Genomic DNA, 19,569 nt, shown 5'->3' with positions numbered 1-19,569 from the left:
TTTCTATGACTTTTGGAAACGCAACCAAGAGGCTGACTTCAGCTATCTTCCCGAGCGTGCAAGGCATGATGAGATAGCCCACTGCGCTGGTCGATTGGCGGAAGAAGAGAGAGCAAGGGTACCTGCCTCGCCCGAAATCTCCTTGGCCACTGTCGTGGATAAGGCGGACAATGAAGCTACAACTGTCGTCGACCAGGGCACCGCTCAAGATCCCCCAGCCTCATAGTCTGCTATTTTTCTTTCTCTTAAATTTTTCAAGTACACGGCCTACGGGTCATGATGTAAAGACACTTATTTTCTAGTTGAATATTTATTGCTGCACGGGCAGCTTTTGCTTTTAATTGAACAATTACATCCGAGTAGTAACTGCTCGTGGTCTAAAAAGGATACATTCTGATATTATAATATTTGCATCTTATTATAACATCTGTTCGCATGACCGAACTTAGCATAGTACTTTGGTTTGATTTATCAAAATTCAAAATTTTGAAAAATACTATAAGTACCCAAGCATGCTTTCAGTTATTTTGTTCATGTGTTTACATACCTGTCGATATGCTTTGCTTACTAGATTCCTTATGTGCCACCCAAGTGATCGAGGAGCTTTGAGTCCTTGGTCACTTGCCTTGACCAAAACCTGTTCGAACAATACTGCTCGGAGCAAAATAATTAAAATTGTAATACAGCAAAACAACACACGTAATGAGCAAATACTTGTATAAAATACAATAACTAGCAAGAATGTCTGGCTGCGCAAAGTGACACGGAGCCAAATGTACGACAAAAGATAAAACGACAATTAAGAAAGATAATCCAATGGAAAAGAAGAAAACACCAAGGATTTATAGTGGTTCGGCCCCAAAGAATGGTAATGACCTACGTCCACTTAGTGTTATTATTAAGATCGAATCTCAAAGCAGTGATCAAAGGACTAGGGTTCTTGAGTTTCACAAACCTTGGAAGAAATACAATGAAACGATGGATAATTGCACTATAGCTCTCTCTCTCTCTCTCTCTATCTTAGCAAAAAGACTCAGCCATCAAAAGTCCCTTCCATGAGCCATTTCATGTATATTTATAGGCTCTAGGAGGTTTACATGGGCCAACGGGCCATATCTTTCCTTAATAACCGCATATCAAGATAATAATGAGGAAATATTCAATGCAATAATTATAAGATTAAAATTTTAGAAGGAAACAAATCAAATTATACGACCAGCCTGGTTGTATCTAAAAGTTAAGCTCTGATGAAGCGATGTGCCTCTTGTCGATAGTCGAACATCACTTCAGCCACGTGTGAGAAATCTCTGCCACGTCATCAGCAGATGTTTTTTGGGTAAACACACAATTATGCCCTTACAAGCTAAACAGGGCCTGCATGCTTATCAAATACTCATAAACATGCATTTCACGTATCCATATAATCATAGGATCATGCATATCACATAATCATACATTTTACAATTTATTCACATAACTACCAATTATGCCCTCCCGGCACATTAATCAAGGCCCTTAAGCCTTATTAGTGATCTTTGGTCGTTACATAGGACATGCCTTATACCCTTGCACGCTAAACCCAGATAGATTTTCTAAGGTGGGAAAACCATTAACGGTCCCTAACAACGCAACTCTAGGTTTGAACTCTTCTTTCCTATATGCATCATAAGCATCAAGATCTACATACCATAGAGTGCTTAAATCATTAATAAGAGGAGCTAGATATACAAAAATCTCATTTATGGGTTGTTTAGGACCTGATATCGATAATATCAACATAGTAAACTTCATCTTCATACACAACCATGGTGGTAGATTGTATATGGCACGCATAACAGGTCAACAACTATATTTACTACTTAGGGAAGTATGTGGATTAATTCCATCAGCAGAAAGGCCTAGACGAATATTTCTAGGTTCGTTAACTCACACCATTTCCAATCGGTTCTCTTCCAAGCAGGCGAGTAAGTTGGATGTTTAATTTACCATCGTGTATTCTATCATAAGCATGCCATGTTAAGATTTTAGCATGATCAACACTTCGATAATGTTAAATCAAACGAGGTATAGGCGATAAGTACAATAAAACATTTGCAGGAACTCCTACCCTAACCTCATCAAAATTCTTTTACTTCTACCATCTTAACTCAGCATAAGTCGAACATGCATTTGCTTCAACAATATTTTTTGATACAGGATGCAATCGTTAGGACAAGCATGATTTTTTTCGTAATGCATGCCTAACGAACGCAATGTCTTCTTTGCCTCATAAAACGACAATGGATTTTCATTATTTTTGGATAATAACTCTCCTAGAAAATAAAGTATATCCGTAAAGATCTTATCACTCAACCCATGTTTAGCTTTTATTGTATACAACCTAAGTAGTGATGACAATTTAGTGAAATTATTACAACCAAGGTAAATGGGTTTCTCAGCATTCACTAAGATGATTTGAAATTTCATTGGATCAAAATTTGTTTAAAATTGTGCATCAGCTATCAATTTTGCAATGTCATCGCTCTCACCATCATTCACATAATCACAATTATTCTTCTTAGATGGAGATTCTCTACTAAATGTAATTTTTTTCTCCATGGAGAAACCACATCTTACAACTTTGATATTTTCCATATTTAAATAAGTGACCCTTTATCTCAGTAATTTTCATTCTTTGATTATTACCACAATTAATACAAGGGAAACAAATTTTACTAGGATCTTGAGCATTTCATACACAAAACACCAAAAAATTCTCAATTTTGTCCTTATATTTCACTGATAATCTAATCGCTGACATCCAATCTTTATCGATTGCCATTATCTTGTTTAAAAATGTAAACAAAAAAGAACAAGCAAAAACTATTTTTAGAATTATGTTCAATTAAATAATCTGCAAAAAATTTGACAGAGTTTCCTGTGTTAATACAACATATCCAATTTATAAAATGAACTAAATTCATAGGAATTAAACAAAAAAAATATTATAATACATAATTATCATGGATACATTTAAAACAGACAACACTTCCCTTATATTTGTAACCTAATCATCTGCCAATAATGTTGACCCTCGATTTAGTCAACAACACGGAGTCGCGAAAAATGATAAGAATTATAAAATTGATTGAAATAAACGACACGAGGATTTTATAGTGGTTCAACCCTAGAGATTAGTAATAACCTTCGTCCACTTAGTGTTTTTTATTGATGTAAAACCCCAAAACTTGCGATCAGAGAACAAGGGTGCACTGAGTTTCATAAGTTTTAAAGCTAGATACAAATACTACGTATAAATGCACTATTTCTCTCTAAATTCAAAATATTGCACGTGACATAAATGAAGCCTATGAGTCTTATTTATAGGTTCATGGATGTACATATGGCTCGTCCTTAAAATGCATTACAAGCATAACAAAATAATAACATAAATAATGATATTTACATTTAAAATAGTTAGATATCTCAGAAATATCTAACTTATAACCCTTTTTTAGCGTTTGTCTCAGTTCCACGAGTACCTCTAGTCGTATGCCTATGCACCCCTTCTTTTCCTACTGCTTAGCATATTCCTTACGCCTATCGAGCAACTTTAATTTCCTCTTAACACTCTGGTCCTCAGCTAACTAGACTTTCATTAATCATAACTACATGCCACTCATCTGCCTCTTAAACATGCCACATCATCATGGAAATATTTTGGGAAACATTTGCCCCCATGTTTATTTTAATGCGATCAACATTTAATAAACTTACTAAATCAGCTATCCTTCTGACCCGTCACATCATACTGTACTTATTTTCTCGAAAAGATAAGTAATCATGACCCTGTCATTTCCCCAGGCACAATTTGCCAGTTATTTCTATTTCCCATGCCAAAACACTCAAGTTTCATCATTAAGTGTCAGATACCCTTGATCGATATAAATTCCCTATTCTTTCTTCATTCCTCTTTTACACAACCATTCTCTCTCTTCAAGAACACTGAGAAGAAACCTCCAAAAACTTTAGACATTTTAGTGTTGTTATAAGGCATCTTCAAGCATATCTGAGCAAATTCATCATGATTTATTCAACAATCCTTACTCCAAGTAAGTTTTCGAACCCATCCTCCTAACTTTGAATTATTTTTCCTGCATTTTAGTTGTGATTTGTCTGTTTTTGTATCTATGTTTTGAATGCTCTTGAGGGTAATTGGTTTTGGGTAAAAGGCACTGGATTTTATGGGATAAAATAGGGATTTTAGGCAATTTATGGAACATAATGATGTTTAGGAAGGTTATTTAGGCATATTGTCAAAGATTGGGCGAAAAGTCGAAGTAAAAATTTGATTTTTGGTATTTCGAAAAAAACTGGTTTTTTTTCGCTCGTTTACGACGTCGAAAAGTTTTTCTCAAAAAACTTTTGACATTCACTTATTAATCCATTTTTCCAACCTACTGGCAGGTTTTTCGTGTTTTTATTCAAGATGCTGCTGGTCGGATAAAAACTTAACTTTGGTCGTAGATTCTCACTTCCCCTTTGTTCTTCTCAGATATTGAAGAATGATCCCTGGGGAGGTGAGAGACCAATAGACATCGATCTCCTTGCTCTAAAATTTGAGGATGAAGATCAGCATATTCCTACGACCAACCATCCTAGAGAAAAAGAAAACCAAACATGGGTTGTGTTAAACATACTACTAGAGAAAAAGAAAAACCATGGACTCACCTATGAGTCAGCCGACAACAAGCACAAAGGGTCCTTCAAGCGACCCTCAACCCCTAAAGGTTACACCACCAGAGATCCAACCTAAGGCTTGACCACACGAGGGTTTACAAGCATATGTACCCTGGTACATTGCCCCTTCAAGCGTCATATCGACCATGATGGTGGCAATGTATTCCAAGAAGTACGGGCCTCCTGGGATTACTCTATATAAGGCTACACCCGACAAGAGGGTAAACGTGTCCGGAGGCACCTTTAGTGTCTGGTCGAGGTATCACATAGAAGCGTGGAAAAACTCGCAGAAATGCGTGGTCCCCTACCTGGAACTTCACGTCCCTATGGTTGGGATCAGCGTAGTTTTTCTGCGTGGTCCCCTACCTGGAACTCGCAGAAATGCGTGGTCCCCTACTCTGTGAAGCGAACATTCGATCTTGGATCTTCTCAATAGCTTCATTAGTCTTCTGAACCATCTTCGATCCTAGATACTTCCTCTCCCCTATACCATCCCAATGAATGGGCGATATACACTTCCTTCCATATAACATCATTGATTGATAACTATTGTTGTATGAAAACTCAATCAACGTGAGGAACTTAGTCGAAAACCCCTCAAAGTCTAGCACACATGCTCTAAGCATGTCCTCCAATGTCTGAATTGTCCTCTCAGACTATTATTCTGTCTGTGGATGAAAGGTTGTACTGAACTTCAACTGAGTTCTCATAGCCTTCTACAAACAACCCCAAAACTTGGAGGTAAATATGGGATCCCAGTTCGATACTATAGATTTAGGAACCCCATGGAGCCGTACAATCTCCCTCACATACAACTCCACTTACTGATCCATACTATAGGTCATCCTCACTAGTAGAAAGTGAGCCGACTTGGTGCACCTGTCCACTATTGCCAACACCGAGTCATGTTGCCCCACCGTCCTTGGAAAACGTCCTATAAAATCTATTGTAATATCTTCCCACTTCTACTCGGGAATATCCAAAGGCTGTAACAACCATGATGGATGCTGGCTTTCAGTTATTACCTGCTGACAGGTTAAACACTTGGCTACGTACTCAACCACGTCCTTCTTTATTCAAGGCCACCAATACAAAGTCTGTAGATCCTGGTACATCATCGTGGTGCCTAGATGGAGTGAGTATGGTGTAGAATGGGATTCGTCAAGAATCTCTCGTCTCATACCCATATCAATAGGAACACAATTTCGTCCCTAATATCTAAGTAAACCCGTCTCTAAAATGGAATAATCCTTAGCCACTCCAGCTAGGAAATTTCCTCTAACCTCCTGCAACTGAGCATCACCCATCTGACCCTCTCTTATCCTCTTCAAGAGGATAGACTGTAAGGTAATATTGGCAAACTGACCCACAACCAATTCTATCCTCGCTCTAGTCATTTCCTCTACTAATTCCTTCGATATCCGCTTCGAGCTAAAAAATTGTCCCGGGACCCTCCAGCTCAAAGCATCTGCCACTACATTAGCTTTTCCAGGGTGTTAAAGGATGTCACAGTCATAATCCTTCACCAATTCTAGCCAACATCTCTGTCTCATATTTAGGTCTCTCTGGATGAAGAAATACTTTAAACTCTTATGATCGGTGCATATCTCGCACTTCTATCCGTACAAATAATGTCGCCATACTTTCAGGGCGAATACCACCCCTGCTAGCTCCAAATCATGGGTAGGGTACCGCTGCTCATAATCCTTCAGCTATCACGACGCATAAACAATAACCTTCTCATTCTGCACAACACAAATCGTAGTCCTAGTCTTGACGCAGAAATACACTACAAACTTGTCCCCTTCCGAAGGAAGACTCAACACCGGAGAAGTAATCAATCGTCGCTTCAACTCCTGGAAACTACCCTCACATTTTTCTGACCATGTGAACTTCAGATTCTTCCGTGTCAACTCATTCAATGGTATGGAAATCTTTGAAAACCCTTCCACGAATCGTCTGTAATATCTGACTAGTCCAAGGAAACTCCTAACCATCGAGGCATTCCTTGGCATCGGCTAATCCCTAACTGCTTCTACCTTGGCCGGATCCACCTTAATCCCATCTCCACTGAAATTATGTCCAAGGAATGTTAACAATGGTAACTAGAACTCACACTTCTTAAATTTAGCATAAAACCGATGCTCCCTCAATCTCTACAATACCCGTTGAAGATGTTGTTCATGCTTTGCCTCTAAGCAAGAGTATACTAGGATGTCGTCGATATAGACAATAACAAATTGATCTAAGAAATCCTTGAACACCCTGTTCATCAGATCCATAAATGATGTTGGGTCATTGGTCAATCCAAACGACATGACCAAGAACTCATAATGCTTGTACCTCATACGGAAGGCCGTCTAGTCCTTGCATAACGATAAATCCTCAGGAAACACATCCAAAAACTCGCATAACGGTCTAGTCTTTCCTGGCCACACCGGCATCACTCTAGTGGCATCCACCACACTGGCTATATAACCTATACAACCTCCTTGTAATAGGCCCCTAGCCCTCAAAGCCGATATCATAGGAATGCAGGGTCTGTGCGTACTACCCACAAAAACAAAGGGGTCATCACCCTCTTGCTCAAAATTCACTATCTTTTTCCGACAGTCTATGGTTGCCCCATGTCTGACTAGCCAATCCATCCCCAAAATCTTGTCGAAATCATCCATACCCTACTCAATTAAATCTACTGACAGTTCGCTACTTTCCACCATCATTGGCAGTGCTCTAATCAATCTCCCAGAAACTATCAGCTCCCCTGTAGGCAGTATAGTCCCAAACCTTCTAGCATAATACTCACTAGGCCTACACAGTCTATCAATCACTTTACTAGAAACAAATGAATGTGTAACACCAGAGTCAATCAGTACAGTATATGAAGAACTAGCACTAGAAAGTTGACTTGTCACTACCGAGGGACTAACCTTAGCCTTTGCCTATGTCAAGGCGAACACTTGAACGGGAGTCAAGCTGTCCGCCTTCCCTGGTTTCTCTTTCTTCAAAGTCCGGCAGTCTTTCTGGAGGTGTCCAACCACCCCGTACAAGTAACAGACCTTTGCCGAAATTTTCCCAGAAGGAACTTCAGGGGTCTTCCTCTTCTAATCGCTGAGGCCTCCGCCCATACCAGACCCTGTAATGGAGGCACTACCCTACAAACATCTCATCTCATAGCATTCTCCCTCCAAATCTTGTTCTATGCCTCCTTAGAAGTGAGGGCCTTTTCAACCACTTGGGCATAAGTTTTCTCCCCAGGTACTTATGTGATCCTCACATCTCGGGCTATCATAACATTAAGCCCTCTAACAAAATTGTCTTGCCTAGCTACATCTGTAGGCACTAGATCAGGTGCAGACTTCGCTTGCCTGTCAAATTTTAGGGCATACTAAGTAACTGTCATGCTACCCATCCCAACTATAGTATTTCTTGTTGAATAAGTCTCCAAACCCATCCCAACTCATGGTAGAAACATCCTGAATCTATGATGCTATCTCCCACCAAATGTGGGCATCATCTCAAAGTATATAGGTGGCACAGGCCACCCTGTCATTACCTTCCACCCTTATGAAATCTAGGATGGAGGTAATCGAACTCATCCACCGTTTAGCCTTAAGTGGATCTGGTCCTCCCTCAAAGGTTGGAGGATGTTGTTTCTTAAATCTTTCATAAAACGACTCCCATTTGTTCCCAATCATAGGCGACTGTACTACTGGTGCACAACCGGTGGCAAGTTAGGTGCAGCACTCCCAGGCGGAGCCTGCTGCCTTAGAAGACGAATCTCTTCTTCCTGACTCTGAAGTCTAGCTTACATATCAGCAAGCAACTGCCGTAAGTTCTCAGGAACTGGCAGAGGGTTCTGGCCCTGGTCAGCATCTCTAGCCTCAACCCCAATGTCAGCTAGTCTAATTGATCACCTTGGAGGCATAACTCTCAAAGTTTACCTACAATCAATGACTCATCTGGTTAGGAAATGATAAAAGATTTATAATCATCCCACAATCCAACGCTGAAAACCAACATCACACAGTCATAATGCAAACAGGCATTTAAACAATTATTCACATACAATAGCAATGTTGATAATCAGGCCTTATCATATTCACATAGCACTCAAGGGCCAGGCCCTGTCAGTATATCTTATGCTCCCTAATAAATGTGCAGATAAAGCATTTATATTACATTTAAGCACTATAACATATAATCACATATATCGTTACCAAAACCTGAGTGGAGCTTGTCTTCAGCAGTGAGTGCACATGCCCAGTCGGTCTTCAGGAACCTTTTAACCTAGATTGCTCTTATACAAAGTTGTAGCGCCCTGGATAACCAAGACCTTTACACTATGTTTTGAAAATAGTGCAAGACTTGCTAATCAAGTCGTTTGAACATAAACGTGTTTCTAGAGTCAGCTGACAGGTTAGGGTTAAAAGGTTTTGATTGTAAAATGGTTGATTTTCATTAAAACAAGATTTCGATACATGGGATCCAAAAAATAATGTTTACAAGGCGGTTACAACCCTCAAAAGTAAATAAACCTAGAGCCAGCCTAAATGGAAAAATACAAGTTTTGGCTCTAGTCCCTGTAAATCCCTCAGCCGTGGCGGTCGAGCAGCTGCTCTAGCTTTCCCTTGGCTTTACATGCACCATGTAGCACCCGTGAGCCAAGGATCAACAAGAAAACAAAATTCAACAAGCATGGATAAAAAAAGAATGCATAATAAACTTTAGATCAACCAGTTCAATCAACAACAGAGTACAAGTACTAAGCTAGGTAGGAATAACAATTCAATCAAACATATAATTCAAACTCAATACAATTAATTAAGGGTCAGTGCCCTTAGGACGAGTCTGTTAGGTATTTAGCTGATCCGACTCGCTTAGGCCATGTTGCGTTCAATACGATTAATATCAGCCCCGGCTCCATTAGGTCAGACCTTCATATCAAACATAACGATATACAGGTTGTGAAACACTCAATCAAAATCAATACGAGCTAACCTGCCTGTCTAGATATTTCCAATCATAAATACATTTATAACCTTGCATATATTCGCATACAAGGAGATCTCAGTCCCATTTTTGACTTAGGTGCGGTTTTCTTACCTTGAGTCCTGAGCGGAGGATGTGGAGTAATCCCGAGCACGATCCTTAATCCCGAGCCTTAATAGTAACCCTAGTCACGGGCAACAATGGATAACTATTCAAAAATACTCCAATTAAATGCTTTGGAATAAAATACTAGCCTTCAGGACCTCGAATTCTACTAATCTGGATAGTAGAATTCATCTTGAGAACTTAAGTTAAAGTCCTAGGTGGGCCGCGACTTGGCCCTAATGGTAACCATGCAACCCTAAGTCAGAGGCGTCAGCCACTCAAGGTTTGCCCCAAAATGTTGAAGCGAAGGGTTTGACGGATGGTGAAACGACCCAGATAGATGAGCATACGACTTATGAAATGAAAATTTCGTCAAGTTGGGCGGACATAGTGGAGGCAGGAGACTTTCAGACTTCGGCCCAAACCCATTGGCAACAATTCAAAATGGGTAATCTTTCATTTTCTGACTAGAAACTTGAATATGTTGAACCATTGATTAAATATGGTAAGAAGATTGCACTAGTCGATATTGATGAAGTGAAATGCCAATCGGCTAATTGGAGTTCTTCTGTCATATGTATGGTTCTTGGTGCTAATCCTCCAATGGCTGTTTTGGAAGGGTTTATCAAAAGGGTTTTGGGTCATCTAGGGATTTCTCAAATAGTTAGGATGACAATGGGTCTGACTATGGTCAAGTTTAATGATGATGCTACAAGAGACCATGTTTTGGAAACTGGTGTTCTTCATTTTGATAAGAAGCCAGTTATAATTCGGCCATGGACTACTGATGTAAGTGCAATTCGTATGATCCGTTCAGTGCCTCTTTGGATTAGGTTACTTGATTTAGGCCTTCAATATTGGGGTAGTAAATGCCTTAGTGCCCTTGTTAGTACGATAGGCAAACCGATAATGGTGGACAAATTTACATGAGAGCATACTAGAGTTCAATTTGCTAGGATCATGGTGGAGATGGAAATCACAGATAATCCTCCTAGGACAATACAATTTTTGAATGAACATGGTCAGTTAACAGAACAAGGGGTGGACTATGAATGGTTGCCACTTAAATGCAAAACTTGTGCGGGTTTTTGTCATTCTATGGTTGACTGCCGCAAGGAGATGAAATTTCAGGGGATCAAGAAGGATAATCCTTCTAGGAATCCTCCTGTGGTAGGGAGGAACAAGGATGAGAAAGCGTTTCTATAGAAAGAGGAATCGTCTTATGTGCGGATTGAAGTGCGTGATAGAGATAGATGCTTCCGTAAGTTTCCTTTTTTCAGGAAAGCAAAATTCTTTTAGTGTTCCAGGGGGATCGAATGTTAACTAACTGACGTATTGTAATATCAACCAGCGTTCAGCTGATTCTTAAATAAGGGAGTGTTTGAGAACAAAGGCCTCAGTTGACAGATTCTTAGGCTCAATCTCAGGTCTCCAAAGTTGCATTGTGTTTTTTTGCATTTGTGTTGGAGAACGTAAAGAGATTTAGTAGGTGAGAAGTATAACCATAAGTGCAATGGAACTTTCGCTGGGATTGGTTGTCAATGTATGTTATGCTATCTCTGCAGAAGTGACATTATGATGAATTAAAAAAGATCCTCCACTAGGATCAAAAGTAACGGCTACTTACTTTAGATCACTTTCATCCGCATCTCTTTCTTCGCTAAAGCCCTTCTCTTATGCCGGGTCTGGGTTTTTATAGGTCTATTCAGGATATAATTTTTTGCGATCCAATCGAAGGCAGTATACTTTTCTTGCAATTCGGGGTTGAAACCCTCATTATTGATCATCTTGGGAAGGATTGAGTGGAATTTACGGAACCATGGACCATTACCATCGCTCTTGGGGGTCTTCTTACCATCACCGCATAACCACCATCCATCACCAATAACATTCCACATCCCACTTCAAACTTTTCGATTCCTTGGGTAGCCAAGAATAGTAAACGGAGCACACCGCAGAAAGACTCGATCAGATTCGACTTTGCCAGATGGAGACCGGCTTGACCCTAAGGTGGAAAGCTCTTTGGGTGGTGGTTTTTCGATTCTCTCTTTCCTCTCTTGAAGATAACCACTTATTTACGCAATAATGATTGAGTAAATTTTTATGGGTAAGACGCCCGAGCAAGGAAGGGAGGAATATGGATGAGAAAGCAGTCTCTAATATGCCTAGGAATTTTACTGAGGATCCACCAGTTGCTGATGCCCAGAATGCTAGTGATAAGGCTTGGCAATTGCCAGAATCAATCCAACCCTTTTGTGGTTCTCTAAGAACAGATAGAGAGGGAGAAAGGATGTTTAGGTGAAGCTAGTTCTTCTCATGGATAACTATAATATTCTGAGCTGGAACTTAAGGTGGTTGAATGGTCCGAAAAAGCAGACTGTAGTGTTGGATATTTGTAGTAAGAATAAAGTGGGAGTTGGTGCTCTCTTGGAAACTAAAATGAGGGGGAATAAAGTCAAGGAGATGATGGTTAATAAATTTTTGAACTGGGATTATTATTCCAGCCTTGTTATTGAGGGTAGAATTTTGATCATATGGAGGAGGATTTTTGTCAAGGTTACAGTTCTTGATGAGACAAGTCAATATGTTCACTGTAATGTTAAAATGGCTGGTCAGAAATTTCCATTTAGTGCAACATTTGTTTATGGGCGTAATACTATGGAGGAAAGGAGGATTTTATGGCAAAGATTACCTAAGCTTTCAGCTGCTGCTTGGGTAATTTTGGGAGAATTTAATGCAATATTTACAGCCAAGGATAGGAATGGAGGGAAGCCTGTGTCTAAAGCTGAATTATTAGATTCTTCTCAATGGCTTGCTAGGACTCAAATGGATGCGCTTAAACAAACTGGCTCTTTCTTTACTTGGACTAATAACCAAGATGGGCGTGCTCGCATATACTCTAAGATAGATCATGTGTTTGCTAATGACGACTGGCTGGATTAGTTTCCTAATACAACAGCAATTTTCAACTAGGAAATGGTTTCTGATCACTACTCTTGTACAGTTTCTATTCAGGCCATGGAGAACTTTGGAGTTAAGTTGTTTCGTTTTTATATTTCTATGCAGATCATAAAGACTTTAAAGAGGTGGCACTTGATAGCTGGAGGAAGTCGATTCAGGGGACTGTATTAAAGGCCATTTATCTAAAGACAATGCGGCTAAAACACAAACTGAAAAGATTTAATAGGGATCATATAGGAGACATAGGAGTACAATTTCAGAAGGCTAAAGATGATTTTTAGGCTGCCATCTTCCATGCTCAGCAACATCCTAGTGATTTTACTCTCCAAGATACTGTCAAGGTTGCTGCAGATGCTTTTATAATTCAGGAGCAAATGTATGATAGCTTCTTGGCTCAAAGAAGTAAGATTAATTGGTTAGGGAAGGGAGATACGAACACTACTTATTTCCATGCTTGTCTAAAGAAACGCATGGAAGAGAATAGGATAGCCTCTTATGTTACTGATCAAGGTAGGGTGGTGGATAACTTTTTCGAAGTGGTCTCTCATTTTCTGAACCACTTGAGGAGTATTATGGGCAGGCCTAGTTCAGTTACTAAGAAGTTAAATATTCATTATGTAGAGATGGGTTCCAAACTCTCAGTTGACCAGCAGCTTCATCTGTTGAAGCCTTTTTCTCTCAGGGAAATTCGAGATGCCTTATTTAGTATTCTTATAATCAAATCCCTGGGTCCAGATGGGTTTGGTTCTGGTTTTTTCAAGGTGTTGTGGCTGGATATAGGCGATGAAATTTGTAGAGTTGTAGGGCAGTTTTTTGAAACAGGCAATATCCCTGAGGAGCTTCTTAATACCACATTGTCTCTGGTCCCCAAAATTGATAATCCTTCTCGGGCTGTGGATTATAGGCCTATTGCTTGTTGTTCTACTATTTACAAATGTATCTCTAAGCTTCTTTGCTCTCGATTAGCTAAGGTCCTTCCTGACTTAGTTCAATCAAATCAGGGAGCTTTTGTTCAAGGGAGATCAATAGCTCATAACATCTTGATTTTCCAAGATCTTATCAAGAATTATGGGAGATCATCTATCTCGCCTAGGTGTGCTATCCCTGATGATTTGCTTTTATTTTGTAAAGGATCTCTGGCTGCTGTTCAAGTGCTCAAGGGTACTTTAGAGGAATTCAATTCTTTAACTGGGCTTCAAATTAGTGCTAGTAAATCTCATGTATACTTTGGGGGAGTTTCTATTGCTGACAGACAGATATTGGCTACTGAGTTACAGCTTTCTAAAGGGTCTTTTCCCCTTAAATATCTTGGTGTTCCTATGAGACCAAGTAAATGGAAGCATGAAGATTGTGACATCATCATCCAAAAATTCAGAATGTGATTACATACTTGGGCTAGCAGGCACCTATCCTTTGCTGGTAGAATCCAACTCATTCATTATGTTCTATTTGGACTGCGGAACTACTGGATGAGTATGTTTATACTTCCTCAAAGTATTATTAAGGAGATTGTAAAGTTGTGTCGTGGTTTTCTTTGGGGAGTAAATGGTAATAGGAGCATGATACATGTGGCTTCTTGGTCGAAGGTCTGTATGCCGAAAGCTTATGGTGGCCTTGGGTTCAGAAATGGCTCAGTTTGGAACTGAGCCATCTTAGCTAAGTATATCTGGGCTATTACTGAGAAGCATGATGTGCTTTGGGTCAAGTGGATCAATTCAATATACTTGAAAGGTTCAGATTTCTGGTCTTATAGGCTTCCTCCTGATACTAGCTGGTATTGGAGGAAATTATGTAATCTAAGGGGACATTTTAGCTGTGATGAGGTGAAAGCTGCTGGTAATTTAGGAAAGTTTCATCCTTCAAAACTGTATAACAGTTCTCTCTGTCAACAACAGGTTGACTACCATAGAGTTGTTTGGTGCCGGTTGTCTATACCTAAGCACAGATTTTTGCTTTGGCAAACTGTAAACTCTCAGCTGCTAACCTGTGATAATTTGCTCAGGTTATGTTTGGCTCTTGACTCTCTTCTTTGTCCTGTTTGTGGTAACTCTGCTGAGAATCATGCCCATTTATTTTTCGATTGCTATCTTTCCAAGCAGATCTTGGTCATCATTTTTGACTGGTTGGGTTTTCAAGCTTGGTGTTCTGAGTTTACTAGTTGCCTAGTTTGGCTCTCTAGCAGGAAATCTGGAATTATCTTTGCTATCATCAACTCGATTTTGGGAGCTGTTGTTTATATTATTTGGAGGAATCGAAATAGATGTGTTTTTGATAGATATTCTTGGACAGCTGATTGTATTGCTTCTAAGATTAAGACTAAGATTCAATACAGAATTCTCATTGTAAAAAATAGGAAATTGTCTATACAAGAACAAAGATTTATAGATAGGATTACAATGTAATCTGGTTAGGGGCCTTCTTTGCTACCTTTGTGTGTACGTGTTGGAGGGGTTTATCCCCTGTTTTTGGTTTTGTGAGTGTTATTTGTATTGTGTACTGTATGGTTTGGCTGGTTGATTAATGAAGTATATTTTCTTCTTGATAAAAAAAAAATACACTCAAGTGTTTAAGATATTTAAGAGTTGTCTAAACTCTTCTAACCCTCCCCAAAACCGACCCCCTCTCTCACAATCACTCTCATCTTCCTTAAAAAATTCTCTCTCAAGTTTTCTCTCTATTTTCAACCATCAAGAACACTAAGAAAGCTTGGATACTTAAACTTTGGTCAAGGAAGAATTTCCCTAAGGTAAAGTTTCAAAAAACTTGACTTTTGTAAAGTTTTTAACCATAGATATTTCAACAGCTAACTATATATGTTCTTGGGGGAGTTGGTTAAGGTTTTGAAAGAGTTTTGAAGGATTCAAAGTTAGTAGAAACATCGAAACCTAAAGCAAGAACAACAAGAGGTAAAAAGTTTACTTTTTATGGTTGTTATTGTATGGTTTTTATTATTTTTATGCACTATTTTGTATATTTAATGCTTAAAGTTCCTTATTATTGATGTAATAATGCTATGGTAGTTGCTTTATAATTTTGATGATGCTTGTGTGTTGGTTTTTGAAAATAGGGACCAAAATCCCTAAGGGTTTTGTTGAAAACCCTAAAACAAAAATACAAGTTTAGAGCTGTGAATTCCAAGGGGTCAAGCATCCACTGTATATTTATTTTGTAAAATTAAATTATACTGTGATGTTGTTGAGATGGAGTACATAAAATTGAGCTTTTGAAACACTCAACAACATTTACCAATGAGTGAGTTATGCTAATTCAAAGTTTAGGTAAAAAACTGTTTTTTTTCTTCGTATTATTACATTCGGGACCACATTTGGACAGCAACTGTATAGATCAAATGAACCCAGCTTTTAATAAATTTTGGTGGACATATTCTTGGCATAACTTAGTATTCTACTGTAATGTTTGGTGACAAAATAATGAACTGTTTGAGAGTTATTAAGTGCCAAATTTTAGAAAAAATAAGGACTCTAAAATAAGGTCATTTTTATGTCAATGTTTGGAAAATATTTTCACCAATAATGCTCATTTTGACCTAAGATTTTACGAAGACCTAAAAGGCATACCAACCCTACTACAAAATTGACATGGCACGATGGTTTTAAACCGTCGGATGGACTCTCATACGTCAGTTCTAATAGCGTCATCCCATGCAATGTCATGTCATGTAAAGCATGAAACGACGGTTTAAATAAAAGTGTCATCTCTTGTCATACATGAGACGATGGTTCCTATTGTCTCTTGTGGTACATGAGACGACAGTTTTTGTGCAAGTGTCATCCATTGCAGTAAATGAGACGACAGTTCCTACTCAAGCGTCATCCTCCTACAGTACATGAGATGACAATTTATGTGCAAGCATCGTCCCCTGCAATACATAAGACGACAATTTTGTGGAAACCGACGTCCCATGTAGAATATGAGAATTTTTTTCATTTATCTATTTTCAATAACTATCACTACAAGAAAAAATGCTTTTAATAACACCAAAAATGTGTTATCAAAACTTACCATAACACTTTCTGATGTGTTAAGACCGACTATGTTATCGTAGGTCAAGGTACTTTACATAACACTTTATCATTGTTATACAGATGTGTTATTATACTGTCAACGATAACACATTTTTTGTGTTATTTTAATATATAGATAAGTGTTTAATTATGTTATTTATAGTCGATTATATAACACATTTCAATACTTATAAATTTGTGTTATACTACACTTTAGTATAACACTTTTTTTGTGTTATACTACACTTTAGTATAACACATTTTTTCTGTTATATTACACTTTAGTATAACACATTATTTGAGTTATATAATGAAATTTGCATAACACAATTCTTTGCCTAAAAAGTGTTATTGTAATAGATATTATAACACATTTTTCGTATTATTTTAATATTTAGATAAGTTTAAATTCTCATTATATATTCATTTATATAACACTAATTTATTCTATTATATTTTATTTTTTATTTATATAATTAAAATTAGCTTTCTAATATATACTGGCATCATCAAATGAACTTGATTTTCAAATAACAATAAGTAAAAACATTCAACATTATATTAACAATCCACAAATTAGTTTAAAACATTCAACATTGTCATCAACAACAAAATGTTCTTTAAGTATTCAAGTAGTCTTAAATATTCAACGTATTGAAAAATTATTACTTTCAGCACAAATATTCTAAAGCTGCCCAACACAAAGCCTTCAAAATTAAGTATCATTTTATATTTCGCTTGTCACATCTGCAAAATAAACAAAGAAATATTTTATTGTTATTATCTAGCATCACAAATTACTTCAAGAAAAATACTATGGAAATTATTTCCAAGAGAGGACACCACATACAAAATAATGAATTAACAACTACACCAAAGCAAACAAAGAAACCAAACACTAAATTATAAGACATTGGTAACAGTAACTCACTGCTACTGACCTTTATTCATCTCTTCTCATATTTTGCTACTGTTTGAGTTTGCGAGTTGGTGTGCTACTGACTCCCCTGACTTATCGCTCATCAATCTACTCATAACCAATTTGCAAGATAACAGTCACAACAGTCACATTTAAGGATTAATGGGTGACTTACGATTCAGGTTTTCGCACATCATAGAGTCTAACAGAACCATCAACAAAACCAGCAGCAAATTGACTGCCATGAACTTGAGAGGAAAACTACAAAGAGAACATGGAGAAGAAAAATAAACAAGTGAAACAATTTCAAGCACATACTAACACAAAATATATAAAAATATAAAACTAAGAACTCCCATTTAGCAAATCTAGTAATCCTGACATTCCAGCCAATCAGCGAAAATTCACACAACCACAAAAGACCAGAATAAAGACATGCCAAAGAAACCACAAATGTAACTCAATATAAAGGGCAGCACATTAAAAACAGAAAGCAACCTGTTCTAAATTTTAGAGCTCATTTGGACAATTGGAAATCTATCAAATTACTTTTGAATAAAGAAACAAAAAATCACTCCCACCCAAAGCTAAGTGAATACCAACAAAAGATCAATATCAACAACAAAAAACTTGGCAAACCTCATCCCAACTAGCACAGTTCCAGGAGCTGCAAAAATAGCTCATATATATAATAAAAAATAAGAGTTCAGGTTCGGTGTGATATTGATTGAAATAAGAAGCAGCTCCAACTTTTCTTACAGGTAATGTCTAGAAAATATGTATCAAGCAACCCATTGACTCAATGTACTTGAGAATAAAATATAAGAATAGGCTTGATACCAAATCCACCCAACACCAAATGCTATTGCAATAGTTAACCTTCATCTAAATAAATTGTTCATAAAAAATTCTCTTAAATTTGTTTTTTATTTTTAAAAAAAAAGTTATTAGCAAAATTACACACCAAGTTTTTGTTGTTTGACAATCTAATACCTAAAAAAGAAAATTGCAATAAAATTCTTGAGTTTGATAAGGTGTAGCAATTTAAGACCTTATGTGGTATTTATATTCAAAACCCATACCTCAGCTAAAGGAAGTATTATTTATGTTTAGATATATATACAAAATTAGATGAACTGCTAAAAAGAAAAAAATAATAACACAAGGGAATGTCCTTCATAAACTATCAACTCACTACCTTTTCTACAGATTTTAAGTTTAAAATAATAAGCATGTAACAAAATTAATGCAATCATTATAGCTGCACACAAGAACACAACAAAAGTATAACTGACCAATGCTGATATGTTGCAGTCTGGTGATGAAAGAACAGAATTAAAAAGTTGCTCCTTATCCAGATCCCAAATCATGATGCAAGGAATCTCACCAGAAGCATACTAGCAACAAGACATCAAATAAATTAGTTAAATGCCCATTACTGACTATAAACATTATGAGTGTCAGCCCTAAGATTACATTTCATTAAGAATCAAATTACCAGATATCCAGATTGTTGTTGCCAATCTACAACAGCATTCAAGCTTCGAATGCCCGGTTTATAACCCTGAATTGAAGAGAAATCAGTAACAAGTTTCTGCTTATCCTTCGATGCATAGTCTTTCCAAATGCGAATATTTCCATCACCTGGATCATGCATAGACAGAAAGTTAAACTCCAGGGAGCTGAACTGATAACAGCTATGTGCCCAAAAAGTATGAGAAAACTAGGCGGCAGTCTAGTATCTTACACGAAGCTGCAAGAAGTAAGCTGTCATCTAGCTCATTCACAAGGGAGAGCTTAGAAATTCCTTTATCTAGAAAATCATGATTATCAAAGCTGTTGAGAAGT

The 19,569-nt window shown here is 37.7% G+C and overlaps 1 protein-coding gene across 1 annotated transcript; it reads right to left on the bottom strand.

Annotated features, from left to right (window-relative positions):
- Positions 1-17,892: 17,892 nt before the first annotated feature.
- LOC133785487 (regulatory-associated protein of TOR 1-like) lies at positions 17,893-19,563 on the bottom strand. Its single transcript, XM_062224716.1, has 6 exons — positions 19,220-19,563; positions 18,885-19,118; positions 18,686-18,714; positions 18,530-18,600; positions 18,321-18,388; positions 17,893-17,982 (listed from the first exon to the last, which is right to left on the bottom strand). Exons 1-6 carry the CDS (start codon positions 19,376-19,378, stop codon positions 17,893-17,895), a joined length of 651 nt encoding a protein of 216 aa, XP_062080700.1. The 5' UTR covers positions 19,379-19,563.
- Positions 19,564-19,569: the final 6 nt, after the last annotated feature.

Source organism: Humulus lupulus, chromosome 6, assembly GCF_963169125.1.
Source record: "Humulus lupulus chromosome 6, drHumLupu1.1, whole genome shotgun sequence".
Classification (NCBI taxonomy): Eukaryota; Viridiplantae; Streptophyta; class Magnoliopsida; order Rosales; family Cannabaceae; genus Humulus; species Humulus lupulus.
This window is presented reverse-complemented; position numbering and strand designations above follow the sequence as displayed.

Bases quoted from the DNA above. Each gene is read 5' to 3' on its own strand.
- LOC133785487 (XM_062224716.1), bottom strand. From the start codon at position 19,378: ATGCATGATCCAGGTGATGGAAATATTCGCATTTGGAAAGACTATGCA. The intron at 18,601-18,685 runs GTGTGTAATTTT...ATTTAGATGAAG, and splicing joins TGTCAAACAACAAAAACTTG to GTTAACTATTGCAATAGCAT. The intron at 17,983-18,320 runs GTATTCACTTAG...TTCTCTTTGTAG, and splicing joins TTGATATTGATCTTTTGTTG to TTTTCCTCTCAAGTTCATGG.